The 12,185-nt window shown below is 32.2% G+C and overlaps 2 protein-coding genes across 3 annotated transcripts in view; one reads left to right on the top strand and one right to left on the bottom strand.

Moving 5' to 3' along the window:
- Window positions 1–652: 652 nt before the first annotated feature.
- On the top strand, window positions 653–9,753 carry LOC110102842. Its single transcript, XM_020831327.2, has 2 exons — window positions 653–922; window positions 9,422–9,753. The coding sequence occupies exons 1-2, from the start codon at window positions 731–733 to the stop codon at window positions 9,494–9,496; spliced, it is 267 nt and encodes an 88-aa protein (XP_020686986.1). The 5' UTR covers window positions 653–730; the 3' UTR covers window positions 9,497–9,753.
- A 1,515-nt stretch (window positions 9,754–11,268) lies between these two features.
- The window catches only part of LOC110102830 (protein FORGETTER 1), a 72,617-nt gene continuing 71,700 nt past the window's right edge, over window positions 11,269–12,185 (bottom strand). For both annotated transcript variants that reach the window (XM_020831313.2, XM_028697351.1), the window contains one exon: window positions 11,269–11,639. In XM_020831313.2, coding sequence (XP_020686972.1) covers window positions 11,608–11,639 — 32 coding nt within the window. In that variant the 3' untranslated portion in view covers window positions 11,269–11,607. The remainder of the gene's footprint in view (window positions 11,640–12,185) is intronic.

Below are 12,185 nucleotides of genomic sequence, written 5' to 3'. Positions count from 1 at the left end.
ATGGCAGCGTTCCTCCTCCAGTATTTGGGACGACATTTAGGCCCATCGGTCATTCTCCACTCCTTCAAACTAAAGTCCTCAGCACCGTGTGACTCGCCATGGTCGGGCCAATGGTGATCGCCTCCGACCATATCTGATGAGCTATCCGAAATCCAATCGTATCTAAGATCCCCACACTCTACAAGCACCCTTTCAGCCACCGCAGAAAGAGGAACTTCAAGCTCTCAATAGGGTTTATGTACTGCTAATTTCTCCTGCTTGGGTTAAAAGACTTATTCTTCTAAGAAAAAATAAAATTCTAAGAAAAAATAAAAAATTAAGAAGATTACAAAGCATTCAACAAATATTTTGTGATTTTCTAACTCGTCACTTGTTAAATAAACCAAATGAAAATGTAGAAAATTAATAAAAAAATAAAGGTGCAAAATAATCTTTAAATTTCTATCAGTTTAAAATTAATTAATTAAATGGGCCTAATTTAGCTCGCGGATAATTTTTCGATACATTAGTGACCTTAATCATGCTGTTTAATGGAAGTTTTGTGGCCTGCAAAGGGACTGAGCCCATTAGGCTATATGTGTTTTGGCCCATTGGGTCCACTTCGGCTTCTTCTGCAACCAAGCAGGGGATATTAGCAGGACGGAAACCCTATCAAGGCTTGAAGTTCCTCTTTCGCTGTAAGGTGCTCGGAGAGTGTGGGGATCTCAGATATTGGAAGCGCTTGTCAGATATGGGCGGAGGCGATCACCATGGGCACGGCCATGGCGAGCCGCACGGTGCTGAGGACTTTAGGTTGAAGGTGTGGAGCATGACCGGCGGACCTAATTGCCGTCCCAAGTACTGGAGAAGGAACACTGCCATCGCTATGTTTGGGATCTTCCTTGTCTGTATTCCCATCGCAATGAAGTCCGCCGAGCTCGAGGTGCGCCTTATCTTTCTAACACCATAGCCTCCTTCTTTATTATCTCTACTTCTCATCTTACCCTACCGATCCGGTTAGATTTCTCGAAATAATTGTTTATTTAGCATTTGTTTTTTATGTCTTGAGATCTTATTGGGGGTAAAAGTGCATTCTGGAGAATTTAAGTACCATCACTTTGTTTCCGTTTAGTTTGAGAGCTTAATATTGTAAAAGAATGACTATATGTTTCCGTTTAGTTTGAGAGCTTAATATCGCTATGTTTTACTGTCAAAGCTTCTTACAATTGACACTATCTTTCCTTCCTGGACTGTGGTTTTAAACTTTTTATTTTTCCTTGTTTTTTCCAACCATATGTCCTCACAAATAAGCCCTCAGCTGGGCCTTCTCCTTGCATTTTATTCCTTTAGTCGATAGACAAAGAGTAGACTTTAATGTTTTATCAGAAGTGATGAGTTCGTGTTTCCACTCAATCTATGGATTATTTGAGATGACAAAGATCTTGTGGAGAATGAGGGAGAGAGAAATAATGATCTGTGATGGATAGAGAGGGTCATGAGTTATACATATGTTGGTATGATAGATTCAGAGAAATTTTGATTGTGATAATGAATAAATTTCTGTCAACGTTGGTGTGGAAATTTTTGTTGTTGGCTGCAAATTTTTTTTTCTGCATCAATGTGCCTCTTAGATGGAGAAGAAAGGAAAGAATTTGGAGAAAATACAATGAAGAGGGAGAAATTAGAGAATCACCAATAGGTTTGCAAAAACTAGAGCATGAAGGAGAAGAAATCAAGTGTGTTAAGGCTTTCTTTTTTACTTTTTAGTATCCATATACTTCTTATAATTGTCAATAAACTTGATTCAACTCTTTACATACGTAAGCCGGCTTGTCGAGCAAATGAATTGAGTCACATTCAACTTGTTTATGAGTCAATATTTGCTCCTTATCTCTAGCTCGACTCATGGGCTCAATAACCTTGACTTATGAGTCCATTAAAAAGTCAGCTCGAGCTTGACTCTTGGGCTCAATAAGCTCGTCTCATATGCCCATTAACAAGTTGAGTTCTTGTTAGTTTATAAGTTGACATGGCTCACATACAATCCTATCATCGTGGAAATACTATTTTTGTTGTATTGCAAGGGAGTTGCAATTTGACTTGGCTCACATAAAAATCTATATACGTATATTTAACCATTGAAAATGCAATAAAATCATATTAAATCTTTCAAAATAATCAAATCTATAGCATATCATAAGTTAATGGTGGAACTTTACGAGATCATGAGATAATGCATTTTTTTAAAGATTTAAGAGTGAGAAAATCTGTATAAATCAAAATCATTGAAAACAAGAGTAAGAGATTTCACTTACAATCAATAGAATAAAATTTGTAATAGGAACGATGGACAAATACGACCCAAAGATCTTTCTCTCTCCTTTCTCTTCTTCTCCTCCTCCAATTTCTTCCTGGCCAAGCATTAAATTAGAGAGGTGGTGGGGTGAGGCAAGGATATTTATAATAAAATATATATAAAAATAATGTTAGCGGCCTAACACCTCAATGCTCTACTTTAGAATTTTTATATTTTTCAAATAAATTCATTTCACACTTTTGGGTTATTACAATATCTCCACCTTCAAAAAATATTCATGAAATTTCTATATTAGTCCGAGAGTATGCTCAAAACAAAATTTCAAACTCAAATAAATCGTAAATCACATTAAATTACTGCAAAAAAAATTGTGTCGGAAAACTTAATTTAGAGAAGGATAAAAGAACATAAAATCATACAAGTGGATTCATTTTCTTTTGCTTGAACAGTTATACAAATCTTTAAGATGAAATGCATAAAAAATCATGTTTGCAACTCGTATTCATACATGCAAAATAAAATTCCATTTATATTATGCTCATAAGCTCTAGTTATATTTCAAATCTTTTAATAACCATTGGTCTGATACCATTTTATTATGCCCCTTGATCTATATTGGAAGAATAACATTTGTCTTTCATTTTAGCCATTTAACTAGAGTTTATCAATTTCTTATGAACAACAGAAAGAATTATGCATGTTGTCTGGAGCCTCTTATCATAAGATCCTTATCCTTTTATGAAAACATATAAAATCACGTAATGAGCACATGACCCAACAAGCAACTCAAATCTTACAACTGGAATCAATGCAAGGTAAAATAGAATTTTATGCTGTAAATCATATTTTTTTTTTATGCTGTAAATCATATAAATAAATATATGCATTCAATATCAAAAATTAGTAATTAGTGTCAGTATCAGTAATCAATATCCATATCAGTAATCAATAATCAATATCAACAATTAATATCAATAACACTATCAGTAACAATAGCAATTATAGTATCAATATCAATATTTGACATTAAGATGAGGGTATCTTGAGTTTACGGTTATCATATAAAATCAATTATAATAGTGAATCAATATTCTTGCCCTTATGACTCCCAATTAGTCACCGTGACTCCTCATTAGTCTCAATCAATCTCCAGCTTCTTATAACTCCCAATCAGTGAATCACATGAATCAATAGAGTATCGTGTGGGGTTAGGGGTGTCAATTCAGGTCAACGGGTCGGGTTCGGGTCGAACCCGGAACTGACCCGGCACTATTCGGGTCAACCCGAACCCGACCCATTTTTAAAGACGGGTCAGGTTTCCGGACCCAAACCCGACTCAATTCGGGTCCAGGTCAACCCGACCCGACACGAATGACCCGGGGTTGACCCAAAATTGCTAGTTTTCGGGTCAAAAATAGGGTCAATCTTCGGGTTTTCGGGTCAAATATGAGTTTTCGTGTCACTTTCGGGTCAATTTCGGGTTAATTTCGAGACCCAACCCGATTTTTAAAACGGGTTGATTTGTTGAACCCGAACCCGACCCGTTTCGGGTTTGGGTTGACCCAAACCCGGATTTTTTTGGGTCAGGTTCGGGTCGTGTCAAAAATTGACACCCCTATATGGGGTTATAATATCATATATTTGATATCAATCAATACATCATTTCACAAGTACCAGTAGTACATTCCAGTACATAGCACATATCAGTACATTCCATTTTCAGCATACTTTTTCCACACACATTCATATAAAAATATTAACCAATGAAAATGCAATAAAATTATATCAAATCGTTCAGAATGATCAAATCTATAACATATCAAAAGTGAAACTATGAAAGCTTACGAGATAAGAAGATAATGTATTTTTAGCAGATTTAAGAGATACAAAATACGTAGAAATCAAAATCATTTAAAATAAGAGTAAGAAATTAATCACTTACAATGAATATATCAAAATTCATAACAGGAAAGATGGGTAAATTCGACCCAAAGATTTTTTTTTCTCTCCTTTCTCTTTCTTCAATTCTTCCTGATCAAGCAACCAAGTGAGAGAGGCATTGGGGTGAGGAAAGGATATTTATAATAATATATATATAAAAACAATGTTAGTGATCTAGCACCACAACGCTCTACTTCAGAATTTTCATATTTTTTAAATAAATTCATTTCACACTTTTGGGTTATTTTATGTACCTTTATGTGAAATGCAAATACTTGTTGTCAGTGGCGGAGATAGAAATTTTTCTTCATGGAGGCACAAATCGACTATTTTAAAAATAAGAGTAATGTTTTTCAATAGATATTTATAAGCTTAATCTCTAAAATTTTGGAGGGGGCATAAATTGAATATTTTGTGAAAAATGATATTTATGTAAGAAAAAAAAAATATTTTATATTTAAAGACATTAAAATTTTAGAGGGGGCACATGCCGCGTCGTGGCCTCTCTTAAATCCACATGTGTATGTTGCTTTTAATATAGATTATTTCTGAGTAAAATTTTCATAGATAGGATTCGATCTTTCCCACCTATTATGTGTAATACTTTGGTTTGTTATAATTCAAAAAATCTCACCTCCCAAATTGAGAATAATTGAAATGAGGGTTTATGATCCATCTCCTCGTTTTACTTATCATTGTTGAATTAGGAATCGTTCGCTTTCAAAGTCTTAAGCAACTCCTTGGACGAAGGTGTGTGTATCTTTATTTTTTAAATGTTAAAGTCATTGTTTCCATAGATCATTCCAAATTCGTATTTACTATTGCTGATAGAAGCCTTTGGTACTTGATGATGCCATTTCCTAAGTACATTCGGGCTTTGATACCAGTTTAAATCACCCTCTTTTGTGAGCATCAAAGGGAGAAATACAATCAATCTTGGACAAGAAAATCTTGCACCATACAAATATGATAGAAAATAATAAAGCAACGATAAAACAAGTATGTTAAATTTACATGATTAGAATGACTTAATACCCATGATAAAAACAAACATGTTCCTTCGAGCCTCCTTGATGTGCTGAGAAACTCATACTAGCAAATATGATTTAAAATAATAAAGAAAGCACATAGATAAGCACGCATAATTTACATACTTTGATCAAGAATTACCGTCCGGGTGCAATGATGCACTCATAGTTGTGGAAAAGCATTTGCTTCCTGTGATCCTCCTCAATGTTTTGAGAAACTCGAGTTTTTTTTAGATAAATTATATTTATTTTAACTATATTTTTCCTGATATTATTTTATAATCTATTTATCTCCGATGTTAAGACTTCTTATTGGTGCAAGATCCTATAGTTGATTACTTCTTCCTCTTATAGAGAGCATTCTCAATGCTTATACTCAGTTTTTGACTTAGATTTTATAGCTATGGTTGAATTAAATAATGAGAAGTGGTTTAAGGTCTTATGGACTGATTGATTAGATTTGTTTAATGGGGCTATGCAAATTTTGTGCCAACCTTATTTATTTGGGTGGGAGCATAGATTGGCTTGATGGGCTTTGTTGATTTTCTGCTACCTTGTTGATTGGGGTGAAGCATCCATTAGAAGGTCCCAAAACTTACTATCCAAACTTTAATTGGAGTAATAATACCTACAACTCTTGTACTATCATGTTTGTAAGGTTGCTTTATTTTTAAATTGTCTTTTGGAATATCCTAATATATTGCATACTTTTCAGGGTAAGTTCGAATATATAAAGCATTTGCATGTTTTATGGAACATGACTTGGTTAAATAAAATTCAAATGTATTGCATATAATGGTGATAATTTAGTTTGAAAGATTCCATGATTTATCTAACAAGTTCAATCTCTTATTGTTGGAAATACAATAATGTTGGTTTATTGGTTATGGATTAAGTTAGTATGGGTCACATTAATATCCTTGAACACAAGGACATCCCTCATCCTTTATAATGAGTCTTGAAGATGTTACAACAATCCATGCTCCCAAGTTTTAGAAGCTCTCACTTGCCCTTTTGTGTCTCCTTAAGCCGCTCGATTTTTATTTATGTGTTGAAGAGAAACTCATTGGTTCTCTAGTTCTTCACAAGTACAACTTGGAGAAGCAGCCCACATGGGTCACAATAGGGAGGACAAAGCAACCAAATTTACCAAGTAAAATAGAATAGGAGTGGATTGGGTGTAATGAGTTGAGTCAAGTCGAATATCTGCCTAATTGAGCTAAGATTGTTTAATTCTTATTGAGCACGAGCTTTGTTTACTGAGCTCGAAGTTGGCTTGTTAAAAATTTATTAGGCTTGAGCTTGAGCTCAACTTTTGATATATTTAAAAATACTCGATACATATTTTATTATATTATTCTGAAATTAATTTTGAAATATATTTTAATTTAAATGAGCGACTCAACAATCATATGAGTCGAGACGGGTTGAGCTCGAGCTCGAGTATATGTTCGAGCATGAACTTTTGGCTCGATAAACTTACCTCACGAGCTTGCTAAGGAGTCAAGTTTGAGCCAGTCTATGAGCAAACTCGATTCACTTACACCCCTAGAGTGAAGCTAAATAGGTAATACATGTTGTATACGAGCTCATATATTATATGAGGCAAGCCCATTGAGCCATAAGTTCAAGCTCATATACTCGAGCTTATATATTATACAAGTTCCAGCTCATATATTAAACAAGCAATATATATAAAAAAAAAAAGGAACCTATGGTTAATTGATATAAACTCTGCAATTATGATATTATAGAGAACAACGAAATGATCTTATGATCTTCATTAATCTTGAGAATGCATATGATTGAATTCATGATATTTTTTTTTTTTGTATATTAAATATATGTTGAAGGAATTATATACATGTATAATGATGCATTGATTATTATTAGAATTAGTTGTGGAGTGACAAAAGTACTTATCATTAGAGGATTACATTAAAAACTAATCTTTAGGGTATATCTTTTTGTATTAGCTTTGGAGAGATGCACAAAGGCATTTTGATGCAAGGTATTTTGGTGTACTTTTTGTAGCTGATATAGTTTTAATCAATGAGATCTTTGCCAAGATAAGTGAGAAGTTACAAAATTAGAGGTAGTATTAAGAAGCTAAGGCTCTTATAATTTGCAAAATAAAGACAAATCATATGAGATGTACTTTTAGTGGGTATAAAATTGATAATGATGAGTCAATATTTCTAGACGACTAACTTGTATTTATTTGTGATAGGTCCAAGTATCAGAATTTATTATACAAAAAACATGTACATAGTGGGAATATAACTTATCAATTTGAAATTAGGTAGTTATAATAAAAAGTTGTCTCAAAATTATTGCATGATAAGAGAATATATTGTGGAATTAAGGATAAATTTTTTAAAACTTCAATTTGGTTGTTTATTTGTCTAGATTAAAGTGTTGGATAGTAAAAAGATTATTTATAACCAAATTGAGCATGACAGAAATGATAATGTTTATATGAATTTGTGACAAAGCTTGGAAGAATAGATTTGAAATGACTATATCAAAGGGATGATGAGTACATCTATAGATTGATGATTTGGACATTTATAAAAATGATAGAAAATGAGCCCAACAAGATGTGTATTTATAATCATTTTCATAGGATTAAGAAGAAAGATAGTTATGTGAAGGTAGTATAGATAGAAAGTAGAGTTGATCACAATTTGATTAAATTCCAAATTTATTATGGTTTGAAACCAAACCAAATTGACCGTTATAGGTTAAAATCAATACCTAAATGATCAAAAGTTAAACCAAACTAAATCTAACCATCAGTTAGGCTCGGGTTTTGGTTTCAAGTTAGAAACCAAAAATCCATGCTTTAGATTGGTTTGGTTGGGTTGTAAATTGATATTTTGGATCAGTCTGGTACAGTTAAAAAATTAAAGAAATTTAATAAATTGAAATTTAAGATAAAATATTTGTTTGAATGGCTTACGATTCATCATGTATGACATATATTGGTTCAAATTTTTTAGCTTTCCCAAAATAATCATTAAATAGAGCATATGCCGAACTGAACCAAATCAATTACATCTTTTTAAACAGATTTAAATGTTTTTATTTTCTTTGTCTCCTATGTTTATGGCTGTGGTTGTAGAATTTAATATATTTGAAATACTTAATATGTTTTTAATACACCTTTTAAAGTTGGAGAGGGAGATTAAATAAGTTGGTGCACATAACTTGGAGACGACCTGCAACTTGAACCTTAATACCCTTTAACCCATAAGAAGAGAGGGAGAGTAAGAACTTCATGTGCACAGCTTGAAGCCGATCTTCTCTGCAAGTACTAAGGGTGCTTTAAATTTTGAAGTTTCTAGTTCAGTTCAATTCAAAACCAGTTGCCCCAGGGTGCTATATATGATCTATATTTTAAAAGAAACTATTACAAACTGTGGTTTGAACTACCTTTATTGTATTGAAAATAATTAACAAATTGACATCTATCATAAATGAACTCTTATTTAAGCTTGTATAGCAGTTTCACTGGGCTTTGATGACTGGGCCTTATTGCTGGCTTTTGATGACTGGAACTTCATCCACTGTTTTAAACGTTTGGATGTGAAATTGATAACCTCAAGCTGATTTGACTGCTTTATAAATCAAACTACTACTACATTTTTTTCCCAAATTAGGCTATTAAGATGGGATCCACAGTATTTTTCCTGTTTATTAAACCCTGTAATCTATATCAGAGTTTTGTGATAGGAAATCTTATAGATCTCAAGTATTTCTATCAACAGAGACAAAATCAGCTAACTCTAAAATCTGAGGAAGAAATCACACCAAATAGTAGTTCTATTGCAAGAAAAAAATTAACGGAAAAAAGAATCAAAGCAAGATACAATTGATCCTCAATTCGAGAGGAGGATCATTCTCTCCCAATTCCTAGACGATGAATCTAGAGCCCAAAATACACCAGAGAACTCCAAGAGAATACAATAATCAGTATAACCCTAACCCTAGCATTTCTCTCCCAATCCCAATCCCGCCTGGGCCCCATTGTTTTGGGCGGCAACCATTGACTAGGCGGTATTATTCCGCCTCCTATAGAACCGAACCGGCCCAACAAGAGCCCTGAACCGACTTAACGTTTTGCAGACTGATATTTTTTTATTGTTTTATGCAGCAACGTCCCCATCATCCAGTTCGTCCTATTCCATCACAGCTCTGGTGCAAGAACTTTGGCACGAAAGATTACTGATGCAATTTGAGGTTTATAAAATCTTAAGAATTGATCACTTCTGCAAGTCTAAAAGTGGATAATGTGTTTCTGCTTTTTTATAAGTGAAATAAGGATCGGAACTTTGAACCTTTTCATTTTCTGAGATGTCAGAGCTTTGTTTAAATAGAATTGTTTGTATAAAATACTTTCTTGTGCTTTGCTATCTGGCTATCTGCTATGGTTTCGTGTGAATTAGTGATATTATATTGCTTCATTTTTAAAATGAAAATATTTAATAGAGCATCTGCTTGGATCGTGAAGCTGAATAAGTCTATTTGGTTATGTGAATATCAATAGAGCGATACTTTGCATGAAACTTTCAATTTTGCTTTGCAGCATTATATATATATATATAACAGGTACACAAAAATTTAGATCAAAGTTGTTATATTTATTTGAACTTCTTGTATAGTTGTATGCTATAGTTTTCAGTTATTATTATTTTTTTTATTTAGCTATCTATTAACTTATAATAAGGATAATGGAGAGAGAAAAAATGATTCATAATCAAAGGTACCAACAATTTCAGAAGGGGCAGAAAATAATCATGATGAGCAAAATATTTCATGAAAAGATTGCAAGTTTTGCTGAGAGAATGATATCGATAGAGTTGTAAACTAACTGAGCATTTGACAAGTTATTTGAGGCTCGTATTGATATTAGTTTGTTCGTGATTGTTTAATTAAATAATCAAATAAGCTTAAATATTTTTTAAATATTTGATGCTTTAATAAGTTTGAACATTCACGAATGTTTATGTTTGATATGAGAATTTAATAAATTTAATATAAATATTTTATGTTTACTATAATTATAAAATATAATAATAAGTTATTATAGAACAAGCTTTCTTATGAGAAAGTTAGTTTAGTAGTTAAAAAATATTTGCTAAATGTGTTTTTACAATCTTGCTTGATAGTTCAAAAACTCTTATTAGATGTATTTGTGAATAGGCTCGTTTGGTAGCTCAAAAGTACTTTATATATGTTCACGAACGTACTCGTTTGATAGTTCAAAACTATCACCAGAAATATTTGCATACATATTTTTTCAAGCTATTAAAATTAACATTAATGTTACCTACTGCAACAACAAGAGTTAAAATGTATTTTCTATAATGAATATCATAATAAATCAATTACGAAATAAAATTTAAGATCAATGAAGAAATGATACTTTAGTTGCATATATTAAGAAAAAAATATTAGATTGTATTGATAATTAAGTTATTATTTAACTTTTTTCAAAATATGAAGAGTAAACACTGTAAATTATAAATTTTTTCACCTTATACTTAGTATTTTATCTTTTTAAACAAATAAATTTAGCAAACACAAATTTTAAAACTGCCAATACTGATCCCAAGCTCAAATGAAAAAAATTTAGAGAAAATTAAAAAATAAATAAATAAATGATGCTCCTCGACCCTCGTATAAAAAATTCCTGGCTCCGCCACTCTTAGAAGGCAATAATCAATATCATTATTAATAAGATGATGTTGAGCCATGTATAGCACTAATTGAGATTCGATTGTCCTATCTTACAATCCAATTTGATTCAGCTTTTTTAATTGGATTAAATGGTTTTAGGCAAGCCTGCAAGGGACACATTTTTATTTTTTCGGGACGTTTAGGAGATTCGAGCGCGAGTAAGAGGGAAGAAATTGCTTCCGTCGACCATCTGGCCGCAGTCCCGATCTCAAGGGTTATATACCTTAATTGATACAGGCAATAATCTTTCCAAAAACCATCGAAAATAACCGCTCACATTTGCTACAGTACAGAAAAGGCTATCAGATTACATAGGGCTCCTGATTTGACAATAATACAACATGGTTTCTTCTACATTTACTGTTTCCTATAACGATGTGTTACAAATTTACAGCTTATAACCCAAAAAAATAATTATGCAAAAACCAAAAAAAGACATACATTTTACCTAACAATCAATGTTTCAATCATCAGGTTCTATGCAAAATATGAAGAAATCGAAGAAAAATTATATGTAGATTCTTTAACGATACCTTCTGAAGCTTTCTGGTAAGATTGGAGCGACGGCTACCAGCTTATAACCATTAGTGTTCTACCATATCAATCTTCAACATCATGAACCCACGATAAATCTGGCACAACAAAAAAAATAATAATAAACATAAATACTGGAGATCAATTATCATGGCATTCAATGTTTGTATGCTTGCATTAATGATTAGCTTTCATGATTTGAAAAGACAAGATTAAGATTTCGTTTGAGACGGTTTTCTTACTACTTAAAGTAATTTTTTAGTACAAAAATTAAAATTTTTGTACAATAAAGCAATACTAAAAAGTAATAAGAAAGCTGTCCCAAATCAAACTTAAGGCTTTCGCTTGGAATAGCTTTTTTGTTACTTCTTAAAGTAATTTTTTAGTACAAAAATTAAATTTTTAATACTATAAAGCTGCTTCAAAAAGCAACAAGAAAGTCATCCCAAATGAAGCCTAAGATATCGTGATTTAGGGTTCGCTTGAAATAGCTTTCTTAATACTTTCTAAAACAGTGTTTTAGTTAAAAAAATTTTTGAATTAAATTTTTTTTTTACTAAGAAGCTGTTTTAGAAAGCAATCATAAAGCTATCCCAAACAGAGCCTTATTTTTTGTTAAGAACATGCTTAAATTTATTGATTTT

The sequence above is a fragment of the Dendrobium catenatum genome, unplaced genomic scaffold (assembly GCF_001605985.2).
Source record: "Dendrobium catenatum unplaced genomic scaffold, ASM160598v2 fragScaff_scaffold_920, whole genome shotgun sequence".
NCBI classification, from domain to species: domain Eukaryota; kingdom Viridiplantae; phylum Streptophyta; class Magnoliopsida; order Asparagales; family Orchidaceae; genus Dendrobium; species Dendrobium catenatum.
This window is presented reverse-complemented; position numbering and strand designations above follow the sequence as displayed.